This window comes from Canis aureus, chromosome 17, assembly GCF_053574225.1.
Source record: "Canis aureus isolate CA01 chromosome 17, VMU_Caureus_v.1.0, whole genome shotgun sequence".
Classification (NCBI taxonomy): domain Eukaryota; kingdom Metazoa; phylum Chordata; class Mammalia; order Carnivora; family Canidae; genus Canis; species Canis aureus.
In genome coordinates, this window is record NC_135627.1 from 34,513,569 (window position 1) to 34,540,116 (window position 26,548).

Below are 26,548 nucleotides of genomic sequence, written 5' to 3' on the forward strand. Positions count from 1 at the left end.
GGAGATGACAAAAGGGAATATGAAGAAGGGAGAAATAAATGGAAATAAATATATACAAGTAAGCTCCTAGAATGGTATGCTGGAACTGGCTTATACTGGCTCTCAAGATCTAATTATTAAATTTTCAGGAATTTTGTGCATCAGTTGTTAAAACCAACGTTAAAACTTGTAAACTTACAATTAAATATATAAAAAATAAAGGTCACAAAAGCCCCAACTCTCTACTTGCTAATTATTTTACACTGACCAGTATCCATGCTCTTGAGATTAATCAGAATGGTGGAACTCCCACTGCACTTCTTTTACTTGGTAATGTCACATCAGTAACTTGAAACTGGTCATGGTCGGAGTATTCACATTACAGATAGCAGTAATCACTAAAAATCATACTCCTCCCTCAGAGGGCCAGCTGTCAAACATTTATCAGTATACCACTGGTCAGTATATTCAAATGGAGGTAAGAGCATTTGGATACATATTTTTCCTTTTTTCATTCCAGATATAAAGTCTAATACAGTGTTTTTTTCCCTTCCCTCTCTCTGTTTTGGAAGGAATTCAAAGCATTTTCTTTTTTTTCCCCTTACATAATCTCTACATCCAATATGGGGCTCAAATTCCTTAAGTCTGAGATCAGGAGTCCTGAGCTCCACCGACTAAGCCAGCCAGCCAGGTACCCCCAAAACATTTTCTTTATATTTTGCTAAACATATGGTTAAGAACAATTTCTTTAACATGAGGAAAGATGTAAAAAAAAAGGGGGGGGGGGAGCAGAGATTATGATATATACAATTTCCAGAAAAAAAAATATGAAAGACCCACCCCCACCAACTAATGAAGCAATGTATTTAGTCCATTCAAAATTAAAGACCTATAGATCCAAATTAACAAGATGAAATTTTTAAAGTGATTAGAATAATACAAATTAAGAAGCTGAATAATAATCAGTATTGCAGATAGAAGAAAACAGTGGGTATGATAACATGACCAGGAGTAAAAACTGCTGTAACCTTTTGGGAGAGCCACATTGCAAAATTTACCAAAACTGAAAACACAAAGCCTCTGACTTCCCAAGTATGTTGCAATCACACAAAGATATATGCACAAGTGTGTTCACTGAAACATTATTTGTAATAGAAAAACATCAAATACAACGTAAGTATTAGTAGGGGCTCAGTTAGGTTACAATACATTAATACAAAGGAATACTATGCCATTACTAAGAATCAGTATGTGCTAAAAAAAAAACAAACAAACAAAACAAAACTAAGGAACATTATTAAGCAAAAAAAGATGCAAAACAGTATGAGAATGATGATACTATTTGTTAAAGGCCATTTGCATTATATACATAAAATTAATCTAAAAGTATAAAAGTCACATAGTTACTTTTAGGAAGTAAGATGGGAAACAAGAAGCTTTTTATTTTCACTTTATAATTTTCCTTTGAATTCTAAACTTTGTTTATACTATCTGCATATATTTATTCTCTCAAATATTTATACATTTGAAAATATTTGTTTCTGATACATTAACTTGTTTCTGATACACTGACCCTAATTTTCACTCTGATTTTATTTTCTTAAATTTTTTGCTGAATTTCCCTTTAAAATTGAGGCTTCTAAAGGGAAAGCACATTTTCTAAAATGTTGGGAAATGGGAAACAGTCTGAGAGTATTCAACTGTTGTGAAATCAAGTATAGATCAGAGTGAAAATTCTGAAGTTACTAGATAAATAAGCAGATAATATTTGGGAGGAGGAAAGCACATGCAAGAGTTTTTGAAGAAATATGCTATATCTGAAACACAAGGGGCCAATATCAACACTAGAAAAATAAGCGCGGGGGGTGGGGCACAGCATCACTTAATTTCTATACACACACCATAGCTAAAGTGTTCTGGGATTCAGAAGAGTTGAATATAGCTAAGGAATAGGGGTGGGTAGAGAGGGCTGGTAAGGGAAAAAGGAAAAACAGGTATTTTCATGACATAAAGACTTTCTGGGAAATAACTAGATAGATAACCCTGGTTTGCACTCTAGGAGGAGATCATCAAACAAATGAGCAAAAAGTGAAAAACTTGGTTTATTATTTTTATCTAAAAAAAAAAAACCCTACATGTGTAATATACTTTCTTCTATGTTTTAGAAAGGTATTTTATTTCATGAAATATATTGTGTCTTGAAAACTCAAAGCATTAACAACAACAAAAGATGAAACTATTGCCAATGCCAATCTCGATTTTCAAGGTCTGAAAATATTCAACTTCCTCTATACAAACTCCAACTTGAAACAGAAGTTTGTGCTCATCAGTATCCTGAAGGCACAAGGAAGACAAACTGTTTGATAGGCCCTGAGAATGAAAAGATAAGTGAAGTACAATATTGGCCAACAGAAGAATTTAGTCAAGGGGAGAGAAGCACTAAACCAATCATTACAATATTGTAATAGCAGCACTATGACCGGCACTGGAATGGCTGAACAACACTGGTCTTATGGGAGTACAGAGGGGCACTTGACACGGCTAGGGACAGGTCAGGCTGGTAGGTTCTGGGATAGTAAAAGATTTAAAGGAAGTCATCCTAAAAGAGGTGACGTGCAGGCAGAATTGATGCTTAACTGGCTTTATGATCAGTAACAGTTTTAAGTTACCTCTTCAATGGCTTTTTGTCTTTTGTCTTCCACATCTTTATCTATTCTATACAGAGATAAAGAAGAAACATAACCATGCCATTACTTCAGCTGATTGAACATTTAAAATAATAAGCTTTCAAAGAAATAATTTCCTTCTGTTGAAAACTGGCAAATGTTAGGCTCATTAAAAAAACAACCACCTGTATCTTATTACATTTAGTAAATGACAGTATTTGGATATTTGGCATTGTGCTGTTAGGCTTACCTCCCTCCTTTCCATTCAGTTTGAATGGAATAGTATTTTCTGTTAAAGGGCTTACATTGATATCATTTTTAAATTACTATTAACAACATAAAGTAATTTGAATAAACTTTGTTCTTTAACTATCACAAGAGGCATTTCATTCCACAGAAATCTACTGTTCAAATTCTTTTTCTTCAATTATAGCAAGTTTATCATAGCCATAATTTTAGAATCAACTCTTACTCTGAAATAGAAGAAAAGAAACTATCATAGTTCTGAATTAAGGAACAAAAATATTAATTATGAAATAAAATATTGACAATATAGAATTCTGTCCAAATGAATTTTTTTATTTTGATACAATATGCAATTACAGCAACACAAGTTTATCAGCTACAAGATTTAACAAAATGTTGGGTCTCCAGCATGAGGCATAGACTTGCCAAGGACTAAGCAGCTAGCCTTAGAGGACCACTTTAATCTGTCCCAGGGAAGACTATTTGCTTTCTGTTAATAAGTTGGTAAACACTTCTTTTTACAACAATTTAAAAGAATGTCTCTCCGAGTTTCATATATATATATTAGTAGCTTAACAAACTTCATATAAGAATATGTTTCACAAATTAAAATCAAGTGAATTTTTCAAGTAAAAGAATGATGAGAAAATAGACTACAGTGATAATTCACATATCTCAGCTTGAACAATAGCCATTTTGGGGGGCAAATAACTCAGTTCTCTTTATCTTATCATGCACATAAAGCAGGTCAAAATGACAGTGCATAGTAACAGCATATAATATTTAGTAAGCTCTGATTTAGTATTACCTCATTCAGAAATATTTTCTGCTGCATCAGACGGACTAAGAACCTGAAATATTTAGGGGATTGCTAGAAGCAGTGAAAATCAGTTTAGGCAAATATTTACCACCTGATCATGGAAGGTTCTAAGAAGTCATATAGGACAGAGTATCCTGACCATTATATTACAGAACACTGGCATGATGCATCTAGGTTACACGGATACCCTGAATGGATCCTGAGTAGAGGAGGGCCTTTTCAGGACTGTTCAACTTCTGTATGGACAGACTCATTTGCTTACACCCATCTGCCTTATTGTCATCATTTTTTATGAGTAGCAGTATGAAAGGGTGGGAAGCACTGAAACAGGGAACTCAGATTAGAAAGGAAGAGGCACTGGAAGCCACTGCTTCTTTCTAAGAATGAATCAATGTTTTCTTGAGACTGTACTCACCGTCCTTTGTAGAAGCCATAAACATTTATTGAATTACATTAGTATATTATATTAAAATTACGGTCTTTCCCACTCTTTTCCTCTCTTCTGTATTACAAATCTACCTACTGAAATACACCAAGATTCTTTTTATAAATCTACCTAGAGAATACATCATTTATCAATAAGTATAGAAATGTTGTGCCACAACTTTGGCTAATTGTATTGTTGGTTCTGGATATTAGAAATAATAGTCTATACTTCTTCAGTATTCCTCAACACGCTCAATAACTACCTTTTAACTAAGATAACATTTGTCCATGATTGAATATATCAAGAGGCAAATAATAAAGCAAATAGTTTGTGTGAAACAAACAAAAAAAAAATCAGTCTAATTTGATGTCACCCATTTGCTTTTAGATTCTGAAACTTTCACTTTCTCTTCAAAGATACTATTTATTTTTAAGTTAAAGTTCTTTTACGCTCTCTCTCCATTCTAGTCCCTTTTTATAACACTTCTAGATGGACATTAATTGTGAGTGAATGGTCATCAAGTTAAGAAGCAAGAGAGGAAGGGGTAGAAAATCTAGACAAATATTTGCAAAAGTATTGCAACATATATATGTTTTTCTGTGACTGAATTCTGAAGTTAAAGAGAAAACAATTATCCATTATTCTGGAAAGACAACACATGTACCTTGGGACTGAAAATTAAAAGGTGGTTACATCAGTATTCAATTGTTTCAAATATCTAAAAAATCAGACTATAAAACTGACATCAACAAGAATCCCCAAAACTATTAACACTGTTATTTATAATTACAGATTACAGTAATATGTAATCAAAAGCTAGGTGTTCCACCAAAGAAGTACATGTCGTCTCTATGTTGGACATCATCAAGCAGCACAGCACACCAGTCCAAGACACACCAGTGCTTAGAAACCTATATAAAATATCAACAAGTTAAGGCTGCTCTGATTAACAGATTGACTGCAATACAATGTAATTTAGATCCCTAAGGGTCTTATATCAAAGCTGCATAATATCTAGAAAAGCTCTCTCTGTTGCAAATGGATACCATTTCATTTAATGTGTTTGAATTTGGTGAGGGGATTTTAGGCTTCCTCAAACCTCAAACACAAACAGAAATGAAAGAGCATTTTACTTTACTCCAAACCACAAAAAGAAAAAAAACAAAAACAAAAACTCAATGGGAAAAGCCACAATCATACAGAAAGCTACAAATTGCAAAATGGTTTTCCTTCTACTAAGTGCTGGAAAGCACAGTTGTCCCATAAGTAGCAGAAGAAAGTTATCTCAAAAAAAAAAAAAAAAACACAGAAGATCCCTACTCAGGTTTAAAACTGTTAGCAAGGGAATCTTCTTTCTGGATACAGTTCTTTCTTTGAACTCACTCTTCATTTAGGTACAATAAATGTATCAGAATCTTTCCTCCCGGATATCTTTACATATAAATATATTCAACTTTTGGAATTTCCTATCTTTCTTCACTTAATAATATGTTATTATACTTAGATACAAAAAAGGAAAACTTACCGAGAATGACTTAAGTATAAAGCTTGACGATGAATGTCTTCTGGGTCTATTTCTACAGGATTTATTACAGCTAGTTGATCAATAGACCACCTAAATTTCCCTGGAGTCTTAACAAAAGAAAGTGAACTTATGAGTAAAAGCAAACTAAAATACTTCATCAAAATGCTAACCAAAAAGCTAACCAAAATGTCAGCTTCAAAAATAATGTGAATGGTTATAATGCAAAAGTATTTTAAAGCTGTATTTTAAAATTTGGCTTTACCACTAAATTAAATGGCAAATGATAATCAAATCACACTAAATCAACTGGTCTGTATTTTAAAATATCTGAATCTTCCATCTGGGCGATTTTTAAAATTGCGTAATGATGGGGAAAATCACAGTAGAGTAATAAAGGTATAGAAATTCCAGAATTAATACTCATCAACAATGTAACATACACCAGTAAAAGTAAAAATCTCTTATTAGAGTTATCAAAGGTCTTTACTATCACTAATAATGAACTGAAATGAAGTCCTAACTACAGAAGTGCCTGCAAAAGATCATAAAATAGTTGATCCTTAAAATAATTAGGAAAAGTAATCATTGCTACTCTTCTGCATTCAACTATCCAACTGAACCAGAAACTTGCCCAAATCCTAATCTGTAATTTGGAATGCATTTTTGACAAAATTAGGCTTAAAAACCCAATATCCTACACATTCTGGCTTTGAGGATTAAGTTGCAGCCAATCTATTATTTATTCTATATTAACAGGTAACTAAAATGGAATACAGTTGAATCAAAAATCATGAGGTCAGATTAACTCAATATAAACGGCCTAACTGTACAACTTAACTTGCTCTTTGTTTAAGCTGACATGAAAATATAGCATAAACAGCCACTCACTTTGGAGTTTTTCTAGGTAATTTACTAGTTAAAAGATCATACTTCAAAAGAACGCCAGGGTAGCAAGTAACAGTAAAAATAAGCTAAAGTAATAGCCTTTCCTAATCTCCAAAGGAACACTTTCCCTTCCATAGCACCCTTAGCCACCTTAACCACTAACAGCACATATATTGTTTTGAAGTTGCTAGATTAGTTATTCTTTTCCTTTAGAGTAGATGTTGGCTTCTTTTTATACAATCTGCAAGCTAAAAATGATTGGAAAAATAAAAAATTACTTCATGACATGTGAAAATTACATGAAATTCAAACATTCATAAAGCTTTATTGAAACACAGCCATGTTTGTTTACATATTACCTATGGCTGCTTTTGTGATACCAGGCAGAGGCTGACTAGTCTTAACAGCAACAAGATGACCTGTGAAGCCTGAAATATTTACTGTCTAGCCCTTGAGAGAAAAAGTTTGCTGATCCCTGCATTAGAATAGAAGCTCCTTGAGAGTTTGTGTTTAATGACCCTGACTTATTCTTTATGCTTCGTACTTTAACACACAGCAGCAATCAAATAGGTTTGCTCAATAAAGGAGATGACATAGCTTCTCTTTGAATGTGTTATTAGTAAATACATAATCAACCACAGTATCTAGCTATATCCAGTTGCAAGAAGCCAAGACATTATCTACTGAAAGAAAATAAAAGAGAAATGTTGGCAAAAAAAAAAAAAAAAAATCTACCTAACTTATTATTAGCCCAGTCACTACAGTGAACATTACAATTAAGAAAGCAAATTCCCCACATACGTGCTCCATAATAAATTTCTCCCTTACGTTGTAAAGAAAGATGTTTACATGTAAGATAATTTGTATATGTTAGACAAGAATAGCTTACTGGTAATTTCCTTGATTTAAAAACAGAAGGACTGGAGAGAGTTTGTTCATGGAGATTAGAATAATCACCAGGACTTTCAAAAGGATTCAGAACTGGGACCCTTCCTGGAGTTTCCGGTGTTATCTGCATTCCTGATTCTTTGACATCTCCCATAGCACAGAGAGAAAACTGAAAAAAAAAAAAAAAAAAAAAAAAGGCATTATGAACAATAAAACTGGCACATTCCACATTCATTTTGACAACTAAAATGTATTCAACAAACATTTTGCATAAAGAACTCAAAATCTAATGCTCTTGGGTTGTTTATAGTTTACAAAAGGCATCACATACATTTTCTAAAGTGATCCTCGAAATAACCTTGAGGACTAGAGAGGTACGGGATATGATTAGGGATATCATTTTGCAGAAGATTTAAACTCAGAGAAGCTAAGAAGCACAAAAGTAGCAGTCAACCGCATATGAATGAGTTCAGGTCCGCTTTCGAAGCAACGAAGAGGCACAAGAGGCACAAAACTCTTTCCAACTAAAAGGCTATAGTTCCAACTAAAACCTATAGTTTCTTTATTCCTTATTTCAAGTCTCCAAACACTTAACATACTTCGGATATCCCAGCAATTGCCTATCAAACGACAGCTGCTAAGCCACAATTATTTGCAGCAGGCAGATATATACGAGACAAGGAAGCTTAAGCACGAGTGTCTTTCTTCCACTTTAGCCCCAAAGTACGGCTGATTAGGGCTAGGAGACTAACCGCCCTTTGGTTGCCTCTCCTCAAACATCCTCCTTGCGCTAAGACGTCCAGGGTAGAAGGCAAGACTGCATTACTTTCAGTCAAAGGGGGGTCGGCACGACTAGGGAGAAAGGATCCACTTCTGGAAGGCCGAAGCAGCTGGCTTCCTTGGGGGTGAAGAGCAGAGGTGGACACTCCAGCCAGTGTCACTCCCAGTCCTAAGCGATCACAGCTTGGCGCCCCCCCAGCCCCCCCCCCCTCTTCCGCACCTATTCCCTCGCTGCTCCCATTCCCCCCGGGGGACAGAGGGCAGGTGGGTCGGCAAGGGAGGAAAAGGGAGCTCTCCAACTCAAGACAGGAGGAAAGGCCAGGGGCTACAAAGAACGTACCTAGTGGTGCGTATAAAAAAGGAAGCCCCCCCAGTAGGCGACTCCAGGGCGCTCCCGGGGGGCCAGGCCAGCTCCCACGACAGGCATAGACTCTTTAACTCCCCGCTTCCGCGCTGTCCTAGGCCAACCAGCGCCCAGGCCCCGTGGGGGGACTGGCCAATCGCGTCGCGCCGCCGTCCGCGAACCAACCAATCGCATCGAGGCCGCGTAGCAAATTCGAACGGCAACTCCCCGCTTCGCATTCCGCGCAGAGTAACGAGGCTCCAAATTTAAATCAACGCAGCCTCACGCCGGCGACGAGCGCGAGGGGCGGAGCCTGCCCGGCGTGAGCGGGGGACGCGTGGTGTGATTGCCCGGGAGAGAGGCCGGCGCTCCAGTTCCGGGTCAGGCCCTTCTCCCGCCTCCCTCGGCCTCCGCCATGGCGAGCGGCAGCGGCCCCGGGGCGGCGGCGGCAGCGGCGGCGAACCTCAACGCGGTGAGGGAGACCATGGACGGTGAGTGCCCGTTTCTCCCCCTCGCCCCCCCCTTACCTTGTCTCCGTTTCCCCCAGCCAGGGCCCCCAGGCGGCGGGAAGCCAAGAAGGACTTGAGGTCCACTTCCGGCCCCGGACGGCATCTTCGAGGATCGTCCCAGGGGATCCGCCGAGGCCGTGGCGCCGAGGGTGCCATCCTTCGAGAGCGCTCTCTGGGCTCCGGCGTGCTGTGTCGCGCGCACGGCGTTCCAGCCGCCACGTCAGCCGGGCGCGCGCGCCCCGCGCCTCACGCACGCCACGCGCCTCACGCGCCTCCCGCGCCTCACGCGCGCCGCCCGCTCCGCACCCGCTCCCCGCGCGCCTCACGCTGCGGCGGGCTCCTGGCGGCCTTTCCCGCGGAGCCGGCTTCGGGCGCCGCCCCCCCCCCCAACCCGCGGCGGGGCGCCGTTTCCTCAGAGGCCCGAGCGGGAGGGAGCAGCCCTCGAGACTGCAAGCCCCGTGTGGAGAGCGGCCTTGTGCGTTTGGTCACCGCGATGTCCTTTGTCCCTGACGCTTGTTCACTGTGCGGCGAGCGGGCGAGGCGCCCCGCCCTCAGGAGCGCTCCGAGGCGTCGAGGAGCAGGTGCCGCCGGCGGCTGGGGCTGTGCGCCGCTTTACCTGTTTCCGCGGCACGTGGGTGGAACGCCCGCGCGCACGTGCTGGAAGACGACGGGCCCTGGAGTCAGGTTCTCTACCCTCGAATGAATGCCGGTTCTGACACTGTGCTCCCCTTCCGGGGGGGGGGGGGGGGCAAGCTATGTAGACGTTTTGAGCCCATTTCTTTCTTTTCTATAAAGTGAGTTCACCTCCTCCTAAAAGGTATTTGTGAATATTTAAGACCACAAAGCAAAGGCGTATCAGAGGCGACAAAGCAAAAAATAGTTACCATGACCTTTGGGTTGTATTACATGTACATCCCACTACTTGCGGACTCCTCCTTTGTCTCCATTTTATTGCATCCTCTTACGGGTTTGATGGATGTTGAATGTTGCCCCCCCCCCCTTTTTTTTTTTTGCATTTTTCCGGGGGGTTACTAACATGAGTCTTCATCTCTATTGAAACATAACTCTGGGGGATCCCTGGGTGGCTCAGCGATTTGGCGCCTGCCTTTGGCCCAGGGCGCGATCCTGGAGTCCCGGGATCAAACCCCACATCGGGCTCCCTGCATGGAGCCTGCTTCTCCCTCTGCCTGTGTCTCTGCCTCTCTCTCTCTCTCTCAAATAAACAAATAAATAAATAAATCTTTAAAAAAAAAAAAGAAAAAGGAAAGAAAGAAAGAAACTTTGCAGTTCTCAGTTGTGCCAGCCTTCCTGCTGAATCTCCCTGCCGGCTTCACTTACTGATACAGTCACTCCTTAAAGGGCTTTCAGTAAGATTTCTGGCTTTTTCTGCACAGGTTGCTGCTTTCCTTTACATTCTTTTTTTTTTTTTAGGTTTTTAAAATTTATTTATACATGAAAGAGAGAGAGAGAGGCAGAGACACAGGCTGAGGGAGAAGCAGGCTCCAAGGAGGGAGCCCGACGCAGGACTCCATCCCGGGTCTCCAGGATCACGCCCCGGGCCGAAGGTGGCGCTAAACCGCTGAGCCACTGGGGTTGCTCTGCTTTCCTTTTCAAAGAACTATGTACATTAGAACATTTGCATCTAACTTTTTACTTACCAAGTATCTATTTTGCTGTTTCTCTGAAAAGAAAACAGACTTTATTCTTTAAAGGTTTTATTTATTTTAGAGGTGGAGGCAGAGAGAGAGGAACAAGGCTCTACTCCATCCCATGACCCTGAGATCAACCTTGAGCTGAAATCAGGAGTTGGATGCTCAACCCACTGAACTACCAGGCACCCCAGAATTTTATTAACATCGTATTCAGCCTATTTCCCATTCTTTCTCAGTGTACCACATTATAGGTTTCCCCAGCTATCTGGAAGCAGACTGGTCCCATGAAACGTTTCCTAAGCTGAAATTATGTAAAGTGAAGAGCCAATACGAATTGGAAATTTTTTTGAGCATTCTCAGACCCCAAAAAATAACCTTTCTTAGGGTTTTTTGATGCCCTAGGATACATCTTGTTAACAGATGCACAAAATAAATAGAGGTAAAGCACAGATGCCCCCAGACACTAGTTTAAGGCTCTGGGAGCTTAATGGCAAGAGATTGAGTTTAGTTCCTGGGGAAGGAGCTTGGCAGTAACAAACACTAAATGCTGGGGTTATGTGCTGGCTCTAATGGCTTATCGTAAACAAACACTCAACACTATTTTCACTTTTTGCCTATTTTCATAAAAGCAAAAATTTATTGGATTTCTTTTGGTTAGCAAAAATAGCTACTAATGTATGGCTTCCATAAAAGCAAAGTGAAATAAGACAAACTTTCAAAAAGTGAGCGATGGTTATATTGTCTTACATCTTTGCTTGGAAGCCGGTGGGTCTTTTAAAGAATAGAGTATGAGGCCCCACTTCTGTCAATTTTCTTATGATGGCTATACCTAGGTTCCTCATTTATACGGCCACAAAATCCTGTTTGAATGGAGAACTCCCAGTTTATCACTGGTGGAACTATTGATGTACAAATGAGAACTGACTATTGGTTGTGTCATCAATATTTTTACTGGGAGGAGTGTGTGTAAAATGAAGATTATTGAGAGTGAAAGAACAGGAAAAAGTGAAGAAATACAGATTTTTTAAAAAATAAAAATTGAGAGGCTCTATGACTTCGAGAACACTGCTCCTTCATATACAGTTAGTCCACAAACCTCAAGATAAAAAGGCCCCAGGTTGGCACTGAATCAACATTTGTTAAATGTGGCAGCTAGGGAATATCACGTCCATTAGAATTCTAAACTTACAGAAAATCCCTGGGGCCATAATTGGAGTCTAAGACAGTCACATAAAATATGAAGTTGAATTACTGCAAAATTAATGGAAAACTTTTCCATGTTGTTTAATAATTAAGACACAAAGGTAAACACACACTGTAAATAATTGATCATAAACTGAACTGGAAAAATCCTACATGTTCTCATTTTATTTTATTTATTTTTAAACTATTTTATATAATTATTAGAGCAAGGGCGCACACATACGCTCACAGCAGGATGGGGAACTAGAGGCTGGGGAGTCAGAGGCAGACGCAGACTCAGACTCCTCTGCTGAGCACTGAGCCCGCCTTGGGCTGGATCCCAGGACCCTGAGATCATAACCTGGGCCTAAGTTAGACACTTAACCAACTGAGCCACCCAGGCGTCTCCATGTTGTCATTTTATAATCCCACCTTCCTCCACATTCATTCCCAGAAACAAAATTTCAGCTTGCCTAAAGGGGCCAAACAGAACTACCCAAATAGGATTATCATTTGAAACTTTGTTAATGTGGGGTTTCATTGAACTTAAGTCTAGCCTTGAGTGCCAAAAGTTTTTGAGTCCAGTATCCTCTCTCAGGATTAGTATAGTTCTCATCATCTTACTACTTCCCTCCTATCACAACTAGAATCAACTAATTTATTTATTTATTTTAATAATAAATTTATTTTTTATTGTTCAATTTGCCAACATACAGAATAACACCCAGTGCTTATCCCGTCAAGTGCCCCCCTCAGTGCCCGCCACCCAGTTACCCCCACCCCCCGCCCTCCTCCCCTTACACACCCCTAGTTCATTTCCCAGAGTTAGGAGTCTTGCATGTTCTGTCTCCCTTTCTGATATTTCCTACCCATTTCTTCTCCCTTCCCCTCTATTCCCGTTCACTATTATTTATATTCCCCAAATGAATGAGAACATATAATGTTTGTCCTTCTCCGATTGACTCATTTCACTCAGCATAATACCCTCCAGTTCCATCCATGTCGAAGCAAATGGTGGGTATTTGTCATTTCTAATGGCTGGGTTAGAATCAACTAATTTAATCTAATGGATCTGCATGATTTCAGGGTTGTAGAACTCAGCTATAAACATTTTTATTTTTGTGAAGTGAAAGCATTTTGAAAATGATACTTCAGGAGCAGGTAGGCTTGTAGTTTATCTGTGTGGCTTACTCTGAAAGGAGCCCGACTGATACCCTGGCCCTGATTTAGTATAAGGTCTTGGGTCAATCCCTTCCTCTCATTTTTATATCCTCAACATTCTCTCCAGATTCCTTCTTAAAAATGTCAGTCTTCTATACTGCCTCTCTCTCTATTCTCCAGTGTACTCACTTACCTCTTTTGCTTTTCAATGTTTTGAAATTTTAGGTACTCTTTATTGATAGTTTTATACTTTGATTTTTATCTTAAATTTTAAAAATTTCCTTATGGCTTCAATTACTACTAATAATTATGCTTGTTATAAATGTGATTAAAAGGAACCTCTTCCTCACCAGAGGGTTTCAGTGTAGTGCTGCTTTAGTACATATCAGGTAGTAAGTTAGAAGGAGTTAAGAAAGTTCACAGTATACAAGGCATGTCAGTGAAACGGATGTATAGTCTCTCTGCTATCAGTCTAGTCAGTCACTGAAGAAAGAAACCTAGGAATCATTCTTGCTTTGTTTCACCTCCCCTCCCTTCTGTCCTTCACTAAGTCTTTCTTCCTTCGTCTCAGGTTTGACCACTTAATCTCTCTTCTAAGATGGCAGTAAGTTGACTCCTCCTCCACTGGTGTTCTGCCTCTTTCCAGGATCATTATATTATGCCGCAGGGGTCTTTTAAAAATGAAGATCTGATTGTCATACTTTCATTTTTATATTTTTTAGTAGCTTACCAAAGTTCTGAAATCTTCAAAGAGACTTAGTGAGTGTTCATGCCTTTCCTTTCTCATATTTTACACCTGTACTTTCCTTGCAATTACATTGCCTCCACATTTAGAACCTTTCAGATCTATGAATTTACCAAGTTCTCTTTAATGCAGGAATTTTTGCACAAGCTGTTTTTTTCACACTCACTCTCTTTGTACTTCTTAACTCTGTGTTAGGTTGATTTCTCTTCATCCTTGAAGTGTAAGCTTACTTGTCACTTCTTCAGGCAAGTCTTTCCTAAACACTTGTCTTTCACAACTATGTAAGATGCCCTTATAATTTGTTTTGGAGGTATGCTTTTCTTTATTTCCCTTTTGACTAGGATCAGTTATTACTTTAATATCTATTTCTCCTAGACAGTAATTCCATGAGTATTGGGACCATATCTGTCTTTTTTCACAATTGTATTTTCAACAGTAACATAGCACAAAATACATATAAGTATCAATTATGTAGTAGGCACCACAGAAGTACTTATTACAGATAGGTTATGAAGTTAGGAGGTAAAGATCAACATAGATTTTATAAGAAAGCTTAAAGGAAAGAAATAGTCCTGAGATAGACTTGAGAGAGAGTATGGAATTACATGGGGAGAAGAGAAAAGGCAGAGGAGAAAAGCATGAACTAAGGCATGAAATCAGAAATAAACAGCATTTATAGACCAGGGTCTGTCATGCAGAGAAAACTGGTGGGAATTTGTCAGGAACAGTTGATGATGGTGCTCATGTTGGTAATGTTGGAGAGTTGGAGTAGGGTCAGAGTACCTGCTTTCATTTTTCCTGGTGCATAACAAACCATCCCAAACTTCTTGGCACAAAACAACAAGTACTTGTCTCTCAGATCTATATGGTGGCCTGGCTTATCTGGGTAATTCTCATTGAAGGTCTCTAATGCATTGCAGTTAGTGCTGAATCTAGAGTCATCCCAAAGCTTTCTCACTCACATATCTTCTAGTTGACACATGTTAGCTGGGCCTGCAGCAGGGGCTGTTGTCTCCAGCATGTGGGTTTCTTCTCACTTGTGGGTAGGGTGCAAGAGAGAGTGCTTCAAGAGATTGCCAGGAGGAAGCCATATTACCTTCTTAAGCCTAGCATCAGAAGTCATGCAGTGTCACTATTGGGAGATACAGCCTGTGAGCCCTGAGCCTGCTTGAACAGTCTTGCTCTATAGGCTGAGAAGGCAAGGCCTTCCTCCTGCAGTTTCTCGAGAGTGTATTTACCGTGAACAACTTGAGGGATGAGGTAACATCTACTTCCAGATAAATAACAAGTTTGCTAACTTGCTTACTATTAAAGTAGGGATTTCCTAAGCTCACTGTTCTTCAGCTGTGAATATAGTCTGTCAATATAATGTACTCTTTTACTATGTCAAAGGCAGAAAGCTGCCTGGTCATTTCAGTGTTTGATGAAAAAGAATTCATAAGAATCAACACTTTTCTTCTAATTTTAAAGTCTTAGCGAAAGAAAACAGTACGTTGTTAACACGCCAAGGAATAGTTATATGAAATTAACATCATCCTTAACATTAGTGTTAAAAGCATTTCTTTCACTTATTTATTTATTTTTTAACCACTGATACGAAAGTTTTAGCAAATAATGCAGGATAAAAAAAGAAAAAGACTGTTAGGTAGGACATGAAACTATTATTTGTAGGTAAAATTATCTAATTGGAAAACAGAAGAGAATTAACTAAAAGACATCAGTAGGATTTGTTAAGATGGCTGGCTACAAAATAAAAATAAGTATATTCTAGAATATCTGCATTAATCACTTAGAATATACCAAAGCAAGGTAGAATGCATTTATGAAAACAAAACTAAAAATTAAAGAAATTGGTGATTCACTATCAAAATTGATGATGATTGAGCACTTAGCTAAAACTTTCTGCTCCAAGCATATAAAAATAACAGGAAATACTAAAATGCAATTATCAGCACAGCCATGTTCAAAACCAAGAAAGCAAAAATCTCCTGCTTAGAAAGAGAAAGGTTTTCCCCAAAGAGAGGAGCAGATGGGAACCACAGCAGGAGACTGGGAATGAAACCTGACAAAGCATGCTGCGCTGCTTGGGTGAAGCTGGGGCCCAGAAATGTGCCATCTGCCATGGCCAGGGATTGGGAAGTACCATCCACGTGTCCTGTGTGCCTGGTTGAAGCTGGAGGCCAGAAATGTGCCATCTGCCATGGCCAGGGATTGGGAAGTACCATCCATGTGTCCTGTGGGTCTGGAGCCAGTGTGCTTCCACCAGGTCTGATCCAGAGGGCTGAGACCAGTGTGAGACTACCTATCCCAAGAATGCTTCACCAATTTAGGACATCAAGAAAAATCTGTGGAAGATGAATTTCCAGCCAGAAATCTACTTAGCTACTAAGTAGCTAAGGTAGATACAAAACATAAGCAACACACACAAAAATTGAAAAGAGAGAAGGTATTAGTAATAGCTCTTTTTGAGCACGAGATGCCAATGGACACAGCATTCTGAGTGTGTCTTGTAGTACTCACACTGATCCTATAAAGTAAGTACTTACTATTCCTATTTCACAAAATTGTAAAATAAAGGCACAGAAAGGTTACTTTGCCTATTACGTAATGAAGGTGAAATTTGAACTCAAGTACTTTGTTCTAGAGAGCAGACTCTTAACTCTTATTTCAGGGAGATAAAGTTAAATCCTGTCTTCCACCTGAACTCCAGGGAGTTAAATCTTCAAGTGTTTATAGGCAGATGGGAAACAAACTTTGAAGTGATGGAAGGGAATCTTGGTATATAATTATATAATCTTTGCATGGGGAATAACTTTCTAAGTATACGGCCAAGGGAAAATAATACAGGCAGCCATATATAATATGTTGACCATTGACTTAACAAATTCTAAACATGCTCTGGGGAATAACCACCATAAAACAAAATGTAATGGAGCCAGTGTATTTACATTCTGTGCTTCTCTTTGCTAGTGTTTCTTATGTCAATTACTTTTATAAACTGCAATAAAATGAAGTACTATAAAAAAAAGTTAAAAAACTTTCATTTTTTACTATTAGATTTCAACAGACATGATTACTCTGTCAAATTGTAGAAGTTTCTAAGCTCTTCAAGCCTTAAATATGTACATCACTGAGCATTGCACTTTTAGGAATTTATCCTAATGAAATAAAATGTAGTTAGTATGTACAGATGTTTATCGCAGGATTATTTCAGTGGGGAAAACAGGAGACCCTTAACTCCTAAATAGTAACTCCTAAATAGTAGAGTAGTTAAGTAATATAAGATGTTTTCATAAAATGGAATGTTGTAAGACTAAATTATATTGTAAAAGCATACTAAAAATGGGGAAATGTTCATAATACTCCTCATTATGATGCATATATTTAAGATATTAAATGAGTTGTAGAATATAAATCAAAGTGTAAAAAGCAGTTATGTGGAGGGAGGGTATAAGTGTATTTCTGATGCTAGGCTAAGTAAGAGAACAAGACAGTATTACATGATAATTTCAAAATCTAGGGATACTGTGCTAGTTTTTGGTACTTGGAATATTATGTGAATTAAAAACAATACTGTCTGCGTATTTTTAAATGTAATTTTTTTAAAAATATCCTCTATATCTTTTTCAGTTCTGTTGGAAATTTCAAGAATTCTGAATACTGGCTTAGATATGGAAACTTTGTCTATTTGTGTACGGCTTTGTGAACAAGGAATTAACCCAGAAGCTTTATCGTCGGTTATTAAGGAACTTCGCAAGGCCACTGAAGCACTAAAGGTTAGAGATTTGTATGTTTATTCTAAGGAAAGATGCTTTATAGAAAATGGTGAGTGGAATTTATGTGGAAGAACCTGCTTAAATGTGATTAAATTAGTTTCTGTCACCATCAGAAATTCTGAAAACCAGAGTCTTAGTAACGTATGTTCAGTTACAAGCACTGCTCCTATCATGGACTACATTGTCTCTTCACAGAAGTCTCCAGCTATGTTTAGAATTTTCCTCGTGTTGTAAGTAAAATTGTGTCTGTGCCCAAAAAGATACGTACCTGTGAATGTGACCTTATTTGGAAATTGTGTATCAGCAGGTATAATCAAATTAAGATGAGATAGTGGATTAATGACTGATGTCCTTATAAGACAAGGGAAATTTGGACAGAGATACACCAGGAGAGTACCATGTGGACACACAGACACAGACATTGCCTTGTGACAGTGAAGGCAGAGATTGCAATGGTAGCCGAGGATTGTTGGCAGCCATCAGAAGCTAGGAAGAAGCCAGGGGGAGGATCTTCTGCTAGAGCCTTCTGACATCTTGATTTTGGATTTTTCGCCTTTAGAACTGTGAGAAAATAAATTTCTGTTTCAGTCCATTCAGTTTATGGTACCTGGTTGTGGCAGCCCTAGAAGTCTAATACAGATTTCACTATTAGAAAATGGGGTGCTGTTGTAACAAATACCTGCAAGTCAGGAAGTGGCTTTGGAATTAGGTAATGGGTAGAATTGGAAAATTTTACACACTTGATAGAAAGGGCCTAGTTTTCCTTGAAGAAAGTGTTGGTAGAACTTTGAACATTAAAGGAAGTTCTGCTAGGGGCTCAGAAAGGAGAAAAGAGCTGTAGAGAAAGCTTTAATTGTCTTAGCGAATACATGTATCATGTTAAGCAGAATGTTGCTAGAAATAATGGACGTTAAAGGGGCTTCTGGTGAGATCTAATGAGGAACATAATGAACACCAGAGAGACGATTGTCCTTGCTGTAAAGTGACAATACCTGGCTGAATTATATTTTACTATTGGAAGAAAAATAAAACTTGTAAGTGATGAACTTGGATATTTAGTTGAAATTTCCTAACAAAGTATGAAAAGTAGCAAAGATTTCTCCTTGCTACTTAAATAAAAATGTAAGAGGAATGAGAAATCGAGGAAGGAACTGGTTAAGAAAAAAGGAACCAGCAATTGATCTGGAAAATTCTCAGCCTTACCCAAAGAGCATACTCTGGAGAGAAAGCCCAGAGTGGTGGCTCTGGTGAGATGAAGTATATGATTCATAGATGTTGTCAACCATCTCTAACCCCAATAAAAGGGTCCCAGACAAAATGAAGGAAGGGTGGGATTCTGTACTTCTGGATTCTGCAGGAAGGAAACTGGCCAGTAGGGCTACCTGGCTGTGAAGAAGTGTCTCTCCTTCAAGAAGAGGGAAGAAGGACACATAGTAGCTCTGAGATCTAAGACGAAGGGACTGCAGAGGCCAGTTGGCTGCACTGCTACCAGCGGCCCAGAGGACTATCTTTTTTTCAAATTCATACTCGCCATTTCTTAATTGCTCGCATTAGGAACAGGAAAGGTGTATTCCCTCTTGCTTCCAAACACTGATTTAAGATCTTGGATGATTTTATTTCCTTGTTTATGTAACTAACTCATCACAGATGCTGATACTCAAGTTAATCCTTCTGAAAACTTGTCCAAGGACAGACAACTTTTCTCTAGCCTTTTTTCTTTTCTTTGAGAAAGCAATACTATATAATACATATAATCTATCTAAAATTAAGTCAGTCTCCAGTAAGTTCCAGTGCTTTGGGTTGTTTTTGAGATTTTTTAAACTTTCTCATTAAATCTAACACAGAAAGGTAAAACAAACACATTTACACAGCAAAAATTTGTCATAAAGAGAATATCTGTACAGTTCTCATGCCAGAGCCCTAAAGTTCCTTTGAGCTCCCCTATCACCTAGGCTGTCCTGCTCCCCCCTTTCAATAACTACTGTTCTGATTTTTATGGTTGGAGCTTTCTTACTTTTAACAGTTTTACTGACTAAACATGGGTCTTTAAACACTGCAGTTTAATTTTGTAAAAGTTTTGAATTTGATGTAAACCAGGATCATAGAGGTCTTTATTGGGTTCTTCATTTCACATTATTTTTGAGAGTGGTGTTTTTTTTTTTTTTTTTTTTTAATATAGTTGACACATTAATGTTTCATTAGTTTCAGGTGTATAACTTAATGACTTGACAGGTTTGTATATTATGCTATCTGTTCACCCACAAGTGTAGCTGCCACTTGTCTGGTGATATCACTATTACAGTATTATTGACTGTGTTCCTTATGCTGTGCCTTTTATTCCTGTGACTTACTCATTCCATAACTGGAACCTATTTTTCCCTCTCACCTTCACCCAATTTGTTCAAACTCCTCTCTCTCCTCTTTGCAACCATTAGTTTCTTCTCTTTTTATAGATCTGATTTCCTCTTTATTTTGGGAGTTTGTGTGTGTGTGGGGGAGGGGTGTTTGGATTCCATTTACGAGTAGAATTGTGAGGATGTGAGGTTTATGTTTTTGTTTTTGTTTTTTTAATTTTACTTATTTATTCATGAGAGACAGAGAGAGGCAGAGATGCAGGCAGAGGGAGAAACAGGCTCCATGTAGGGAGCCCGATGTGGGACTTGATCCCAGGACTCCAGGATCAACACCCTGGGCTCAAGGCGCTGCTAAACCAATGAGCCACCTGGGCTGCCCTGTTTTTTGTTTTTTGCTTTTCTTCCAAGATTTATTTATTTGAGAGGGAGAGTACATCCAAGCACACACATGAGCAGGGGGAGGTTCAGAGAAAGAGGAAGAGAGAGAATGTTAAGCAGACTCTATGAGGATCTCTGTTTTCAAAACCCTGAGATCTTGACCTGAGCCCAAACCAAGAGTCTGATGCTTACCCAGCTGAGCCACCTGGGCACCGCAGAGGTTTTTTTTTTTTTTTTTTATGTTGTGTGTAGCTGTAATACAGTTCCTTTCACTGGAATAATCAATCATGCTTTGTTGCACAAATACACTACTGTTATCCTTTCTACTGTGAATGGATATTCAGGTACCACCAGGGTGGGACTATTAGAAATATGCTGCTGTGATCATAGTTGTTAATGACTCATGATGCATATATGCATGCATTTTTGTTAGTAAAGTTGCTTGGTTTTAGGTTATGTTTATCTTCAACTGGAATAGATAATGCCAGAGTTTTCTAAAGTATTTGTGTCAATTTCTGTTTCCACCAGCAGCATCGAGTTTCTCTACCTTTCTCCACATCTTTGCCAATATTTATTGTGTTTTTAATTTTAGTCATTTTGGTAATTGTGTATGAGTTTATTATGTGCGTTTTTGTTTTGTTTGCATTTCTCCTAGTATCAATGAGGGGGAATGTGTTTTTACATGTTCTTTTGGTCATTTTCTTTTGCAAGATACCTTTTCAAGTAGTTTACCCATTTTTTTCTGGGTTGTCTATTTTTCCTTTTGTATTAGTAGTCTTAAATATTCTGAATGTGAACCTTTTTTAAATGTTAAACTCTCAATCATGCTTTCATACGACAGAAAAATAACTAAATATAATAAGAATATTACTTGCCTTTTATCAGTCTTTTTGCACTAACAGCTTTCTTTGCATTATTTCTTTAATGGTCACAGCAGTGATATGTACTGCTACTATGGTTAGTAGTTTACTGCTAAGGAAACTGAAGCTTATGGTGGCCAGCTTCTCCCAAGGACTTACTGAGACGTAGTTGAGCTGAGATTTAAACTTGGACTCTGGCTTCAGGTTTTTAACTGTAAGTTTTTACCTATAATACGTTCTAAAAAATATCTGAGCCTGCTTTTTAAAAAAAATGAAATGTGATTAGAACTAAGTTAATGGATTGTGGCATGGGAACATTCCCTGGCTTTGTATTCTCTCAGAACTCTGTTGTTAAAAATAAAATGTAGTATCAGTCTTTGATCGGTAAATTTCTGAAATTCTAATGGAAGAGAATTTATTTAATAAACATCTTCCACAACTGCATGAATTTTTGTTATATTGGAATTTGACAGAGAATAGGGAGGCAGAAGAGCATGAAGTTTTCATATTGTAATGCAGTTTGAGTACCATAAAGGAACCAGAGACAACCTAGTTAGCAGCAAGAGAAACTGAGAGAAGTATTTTGGCATAGCACTTACTTAGACAAAATAAAACGCACAAAGCATTAGGATAGGAGTTTGAGAATTACCTACTTAACATAGCATTTTTGCTTTCAACATGCTGGTTATTGCATAGTGATAATAGTGGGCCATAGTGAGATATAGGAGGGAAAATAAATAATTAAGATAAAATTAAAAAGCATTGCCTATTTGAATGGAAGAATGGTCTCACACAAAGCCTCTTTAAACACACTGCTCTATAAACAACAACCAGTATGCCAGTTTCTCATTAAAACCAGGCAGGGAGGAGAATCCTGAAAAGTTTCTAGCAAAGAGGAAAAATGTTAATTAGAACTTTTTTTTCTTTAAAGGGATTTTTGAAATCTGTACATAATTTTTATTAAAAAATGCTCAATTTTAAAATATTTAAATACCAAAATACAAAGAAGGTTATAAATCGTTCAGAACCACCCAAGGGATAACCAGCGATACTTGGTGAACATCATTCTAGATGATACCATGCTACTTTAAAAATAAAAATATTACATTTAACTTTATGGATTAAAGAATAACCTTTCATAGGTTCCTTCTCTTTAAATTATAAAATCTGCTTATTCTCTATTGCCTGCTGTTATTGGGTTGGTATTGGGAGCTGCGTTGTGAGCTTTCCTTGACCATCTTTTACAGACTTAATAAAGCATATATGGTTTTCTCCTTTTTGGTTGGTTGCTGGTAATTAATTTTATGTTTTTTGTGTTTCTTTCAGTACTAAAAATAGGGTAAGAAAAAACTGTACCTGTTGTGTTCTTCTGCCTTTACTTAGAAAGCTTACTGATTAGAATTTCATTATATGTACTTCTATTTTAGAATGTGTAAAATATAAATCAGGGACATCCTGAAATGTTGCAAGGAGCTGTGGGGTCTGAAACATCCAGTTTTTCCTTTAGTTAACAATGTAGAAAATTGCAACAATTTTTCATTACTTGTTTTGTCTTTCTCACAGATTGTATATTGATACTGTTTAAATCAATTAGTAATCAAGTAGCTGGTTGTGTGTCACAGGATTAGGTCAACTTCTTAGCATCAGTAGATATGTTATTTGTATGTGTCTCCCACAGGCTAAGTAGGACTGTTAATTAAGGTGCAGTTGTTAAAAGACATTTTTATGAATGATTCTTCCATCAAACACTGCATTTTCATATTGTCTCCTCTAGGCTAATACTGAAGTATAAGCAACATTTACATATTGTGATTTCAGGAATTCTGGTCAAAAACCTCCTTTCCTGTGTCTTCTACTCTAAGGCTAGGGTACCTCAAATTGTACTTTTATTGGTGCATTTCATACTAATAATCCTTGCCCTTTCTCTTATATGATTACTAACACCTTAGAGTGAAAGATGTGTCTCCTCACTGTAGGAGCATTTTGTACAGCACAAGGACACTGGAGCTGTAGAATTTGGAGTTGGGAGAGAAGTAAGGAAGGAGGAAATAAGCTTACACAGGAAAGCAAAGTGTGGGAGACAAGACTGCCGAAGTTGATTTTTCACAGGAGCAATGTTTCGGACGTTTGGAAGGCTCTAATGGCAATTTGGTAACTGGAGTTTAGGATGCCAGCGCTGTCCTTCCAAAAAGAAAGTAGTGCTGCATTCATATTAATAGGAATGCTTTACAAGGTTGATGGCTTGCATATTACAATTAGTTCAGGTGAAAATACTTCTTTCAATGTCTGCATCTTGGAGGAGAATCTCTACAATTAGTATGATAATGGAATGGGACTAGACAAATTTCATTAGTTAAGGTACTTTAATTTTTTCAAAACTCTAAAATTGTTTACATTATTTCAAGTTGTCTTTGAAGTAGATGATTCTGAGAATGGGGTTAGGAAGAAGACAGAATGCCTAAAGGTATGCAGCTAGAGCTAATATAAGAACTTTTAAGGGGGTAAAAAAAAAATGAGAACCCTTCTAGAACAAAGGATATTTTTTTTCAAACTAAATTCTAATCCTTATGAATAATAAAGCCAAAGAAGCGAAAGGCTAACTAGAATAGCCAACTATATGGACAAACATGGTAGGTTCTGCTAATGGCAAAGAGTGTTTCAGATTGAGTTAACTACAATTTTCCCAGCATGTTAAGGGATTTTCATGAAAGGTCTCTGAACTTAGACTAAACTTAAAAGCAAGTTTTAATTAAGAAGTGGAAATATAAATGAATTAAAAGTTTACCGTGTATTTCTGAAATTAAATTTATTTAAAGTCATCATTTTCATATTTAGCTTTGAGAAAGTACTTGTTTAAATCCTTATCTTTTAGAAATATGTATCAAGGGCACCTGGGTGGCTCTGTTAAACGTCTCTTGATTTCTGCTCAGGTCATGATCTCAAGCGTTGTGAGATGGAGATCCCCATTAGGCTCCACACTAAGCTAAGCCAGGAGTCTGCTGCTTTCCCTCTGCTCCTCCCTGAGCACGCATGCATGCTTGCTCTTTCTCTCTAAAATAAATCTTTAAAAAGAAAAAAAGTCTCAAATCATTTATTGATGAATTATTTGGTGTCTACAAATTTCTGCAAATAATCAGGGAAAGTATATGGTGATATAGGTGAAGAGGATTAGACATGTGTTCATTATTCCCTTTTGCCCCTTTTTTCCTCTGTCTTCTGACAGAAAGATCTTTTTCATTATTAATCCCCTTTTTACACTATAATGAAACATGCATAAACAGACAAACCAACAAAGACTGGATAAGGTGGATACAGTGTGTGGAGAAGGTCCACTTGGGTCTGTTTTTCAAGTAGCGATGTATTTTTACATTAACTGTATTATTTAAGATGATGTGACAAATTTTCCACTGTCAGCCTAGCAGTCAGTTCAAAAGGTAGGTCTAATGTACTGCAAAGAGTGAAAAGCACTGCATTATCCTGATGAAAGTGGTTCGATGTTTGTGGAGGAGGAATTGTTTGTTAATGACAGTGCAGTATTGACAAATATATCTCCATGGTATCTCTTTTTTCATGGATTTATTATAATGAAACTTACTTTCTTGTTCTAGGCTGCTGAAAATACGACAAGCTGACTTTCTGGAGAAATCCTGATGAGATATGTCAAGCTCTTCAAGAGGATTTGAAGATTGCATTGTAGTCAAGAATGTACAATGAAATTACTGCATGCAGCAGTGTAGAAACATTTTCCTTTTTAAAAGAATTATAAAACCATAGCTTTATAAATCAGTGGAAAATGGCTTACAGAGAGAACTATCAGATGTGTTTACATCACATCTTACTTTTTTTTTAACAGCTCTAATGCATTGGCATTGCTGTATTCATATTTATGTATTCCTTATTTATAGCTCTGATAGCTTTAATTTTCTAAGCAGTCTGTCTATCAGATGTGCACATCTGCTGTGCCTGGTTGAAGTATAGTGGAACCCATCAGAAGTAATGTAGTAGTTATGACTTGTTGACATTTCCATTATAAAATTTAATTTTGAATTGTTTATGCAAAATAACCATAGATTTGTGTTGTATTGGGCTAAAAGTTGACAGAATTTCAGCCACCATTTATGAATTTTGATTTAGACTTACAACATATCAGAATCTGTTATAAGAGCACAGAAATTTGAAATGATTTGTTCTAATCTGCTCTTCTTTAACACAGAATATTTAGTTTTTTAAACATAAAAGTTTCTCTGTCACTTAGCAGTACGAACCAGATTGTTTTTGCATTAATTAAAAAATAAAACTTAGAAACTTAGATTTAAAAGTGGTAGTGCTTAGTATTGTCATTTGAATGAATCATTTAAATTTAATGAAAATATTGACCATATTTTTCTGAGTTTTATACTCTACATATGACAACCTAAAAAAAAAAAACACATAATGAAACATTTCTGACATGCAAAATTCTTTGAAGTTTATTACATAAAAATAGTTTGAGTGCTTATCTAATAAATCCCTAAATAGGAAATCTCTTTCAACAAATACGATATTTTCTGAAGGAATAAATTTCCAGCCATTAAACAAAAGCTAAATAATCAAGTGTTCTGTATCAAGAATTATAAGTATTCCTTTCTAAGGTCACTTTGTCATTATTTTTTCCCTGAAAGTTTTAACTAATCAAAGTGGTGGTTCCAAGTAAATTTTAGAAAATGTAGGATAGTGTTAATTCTGTTTTTGTAGCAGAATCTTATTGGAATATTTTTCCCAAGGCCGATAGGATTTTAATCTGATTTTATTTTAGATTTTGTTAGCTTCCATTTAAATGATAGTATAAGCATTTACTCTTTAGCAGCATTTTTTTGTTCTTCAGACAAAGTAACACTAATATTCAAGTGACAACCTTCTGCACTATTATAAAAATCTAGTTTTAATTATTTTGACTGTAAGCACCTAGAATCTTTACCAAGGACACTAGAAAGGTGTATTATTGGCAGACTTGGTTGGGAAACAATAACGACTTGTGATAAGTCATTTATTTGATAGTAAACACTGCAGATCCTGCATGTTGTCACTCATAAAATCATAAAGACAACATTTTTGTCAAGCTCCAAAATCGGTATATACTCTTAGGTCACAAGAGTTAATAGTTTTATTTATGGTTTTGTAGATTAAGTTATTTATGTTTGATACAGAGCAGGAAAATATATTGAGAAGGTCTATGGTTACAGAGAACTTCTTTAAGTGTTACATTTAAATGTAAACATATATTTTTAATGCATACTTAAGTACTATTTAACAAAATCAAAACAAATTGTAATGATACAATTGGCAGTGTTATGCATGTTGTCAGTGACAGAAATAAAACCATTTTGGTGATA

The 26,548-nt window shown here is 37.4% G+C and overlaps 2 protein-coding genes across 3 annotated transcripts in view; one reads left to right on the forward strand and one right to left on the reverse strand.

Moving 5' to 3' along the window:
* BORA (BORA aurora kinase A activator) overlaps window positions 1-9,264 on the reverse strand; it is a 26,385-nt gene extending 17,121 nt beyond the window's left edge. The window contains exons 1-4 of the mRNA XM_077855411.1: window positions 9,087-9,264; window positions 7,438-7,605; window positions 5,664-5,770; window positions 2,649-2,694 (exon numbers count right to left, since the gene is read on the reverse strand). Coding sequence (XP_077711537.1) covers window positions 2,649-2,694; window positions 5,664-5,770; window positions 7,438-7,605; window positions 9,087-9,224 — 459 coding nt within the window. The 5' untranslated portion in view covers window positions 9,225-9,264. The remainder of the gene's footprint in view (window positions 1-2,648; window positions 2,695-5,663; window positions 5,771-7,437; window positions 7,606-9,086) is intronic.
* Window positions 8,830-26,548, forward strand: MZT1 (mitotic spindle organizing protein 1). Of its 2 annotated transcripts, XR_013355739.1 has the most exons (4): window positions 8,830-9,050; window positions 17,439-17,584; window positions 21,251-21,390; window positions 24,785-26,548. XR_013355739.1 is itself a non-coding variant. In XM_077855415.1 (3 exons), exons 1-3 carry the CDS (start codon window positions 8,975-8,977, stop codon window positions 24,806-24,808), a joined length of 246 nt encoding a protein of 81 aa, XP_077711541.1. In that variant the 5' UTR covers window positions 8,852-8,974; the 3' UTR covers window positions 24,809-26,548. The 2 variants fall into 2 exon arrangements, 1 of the variants encoding a protein (XP_077711541.1); XM_077855415.1 differs by lacking the exon at window positions 21,251-21,390 and having other exon boundaries at window positions 8,852-9,050.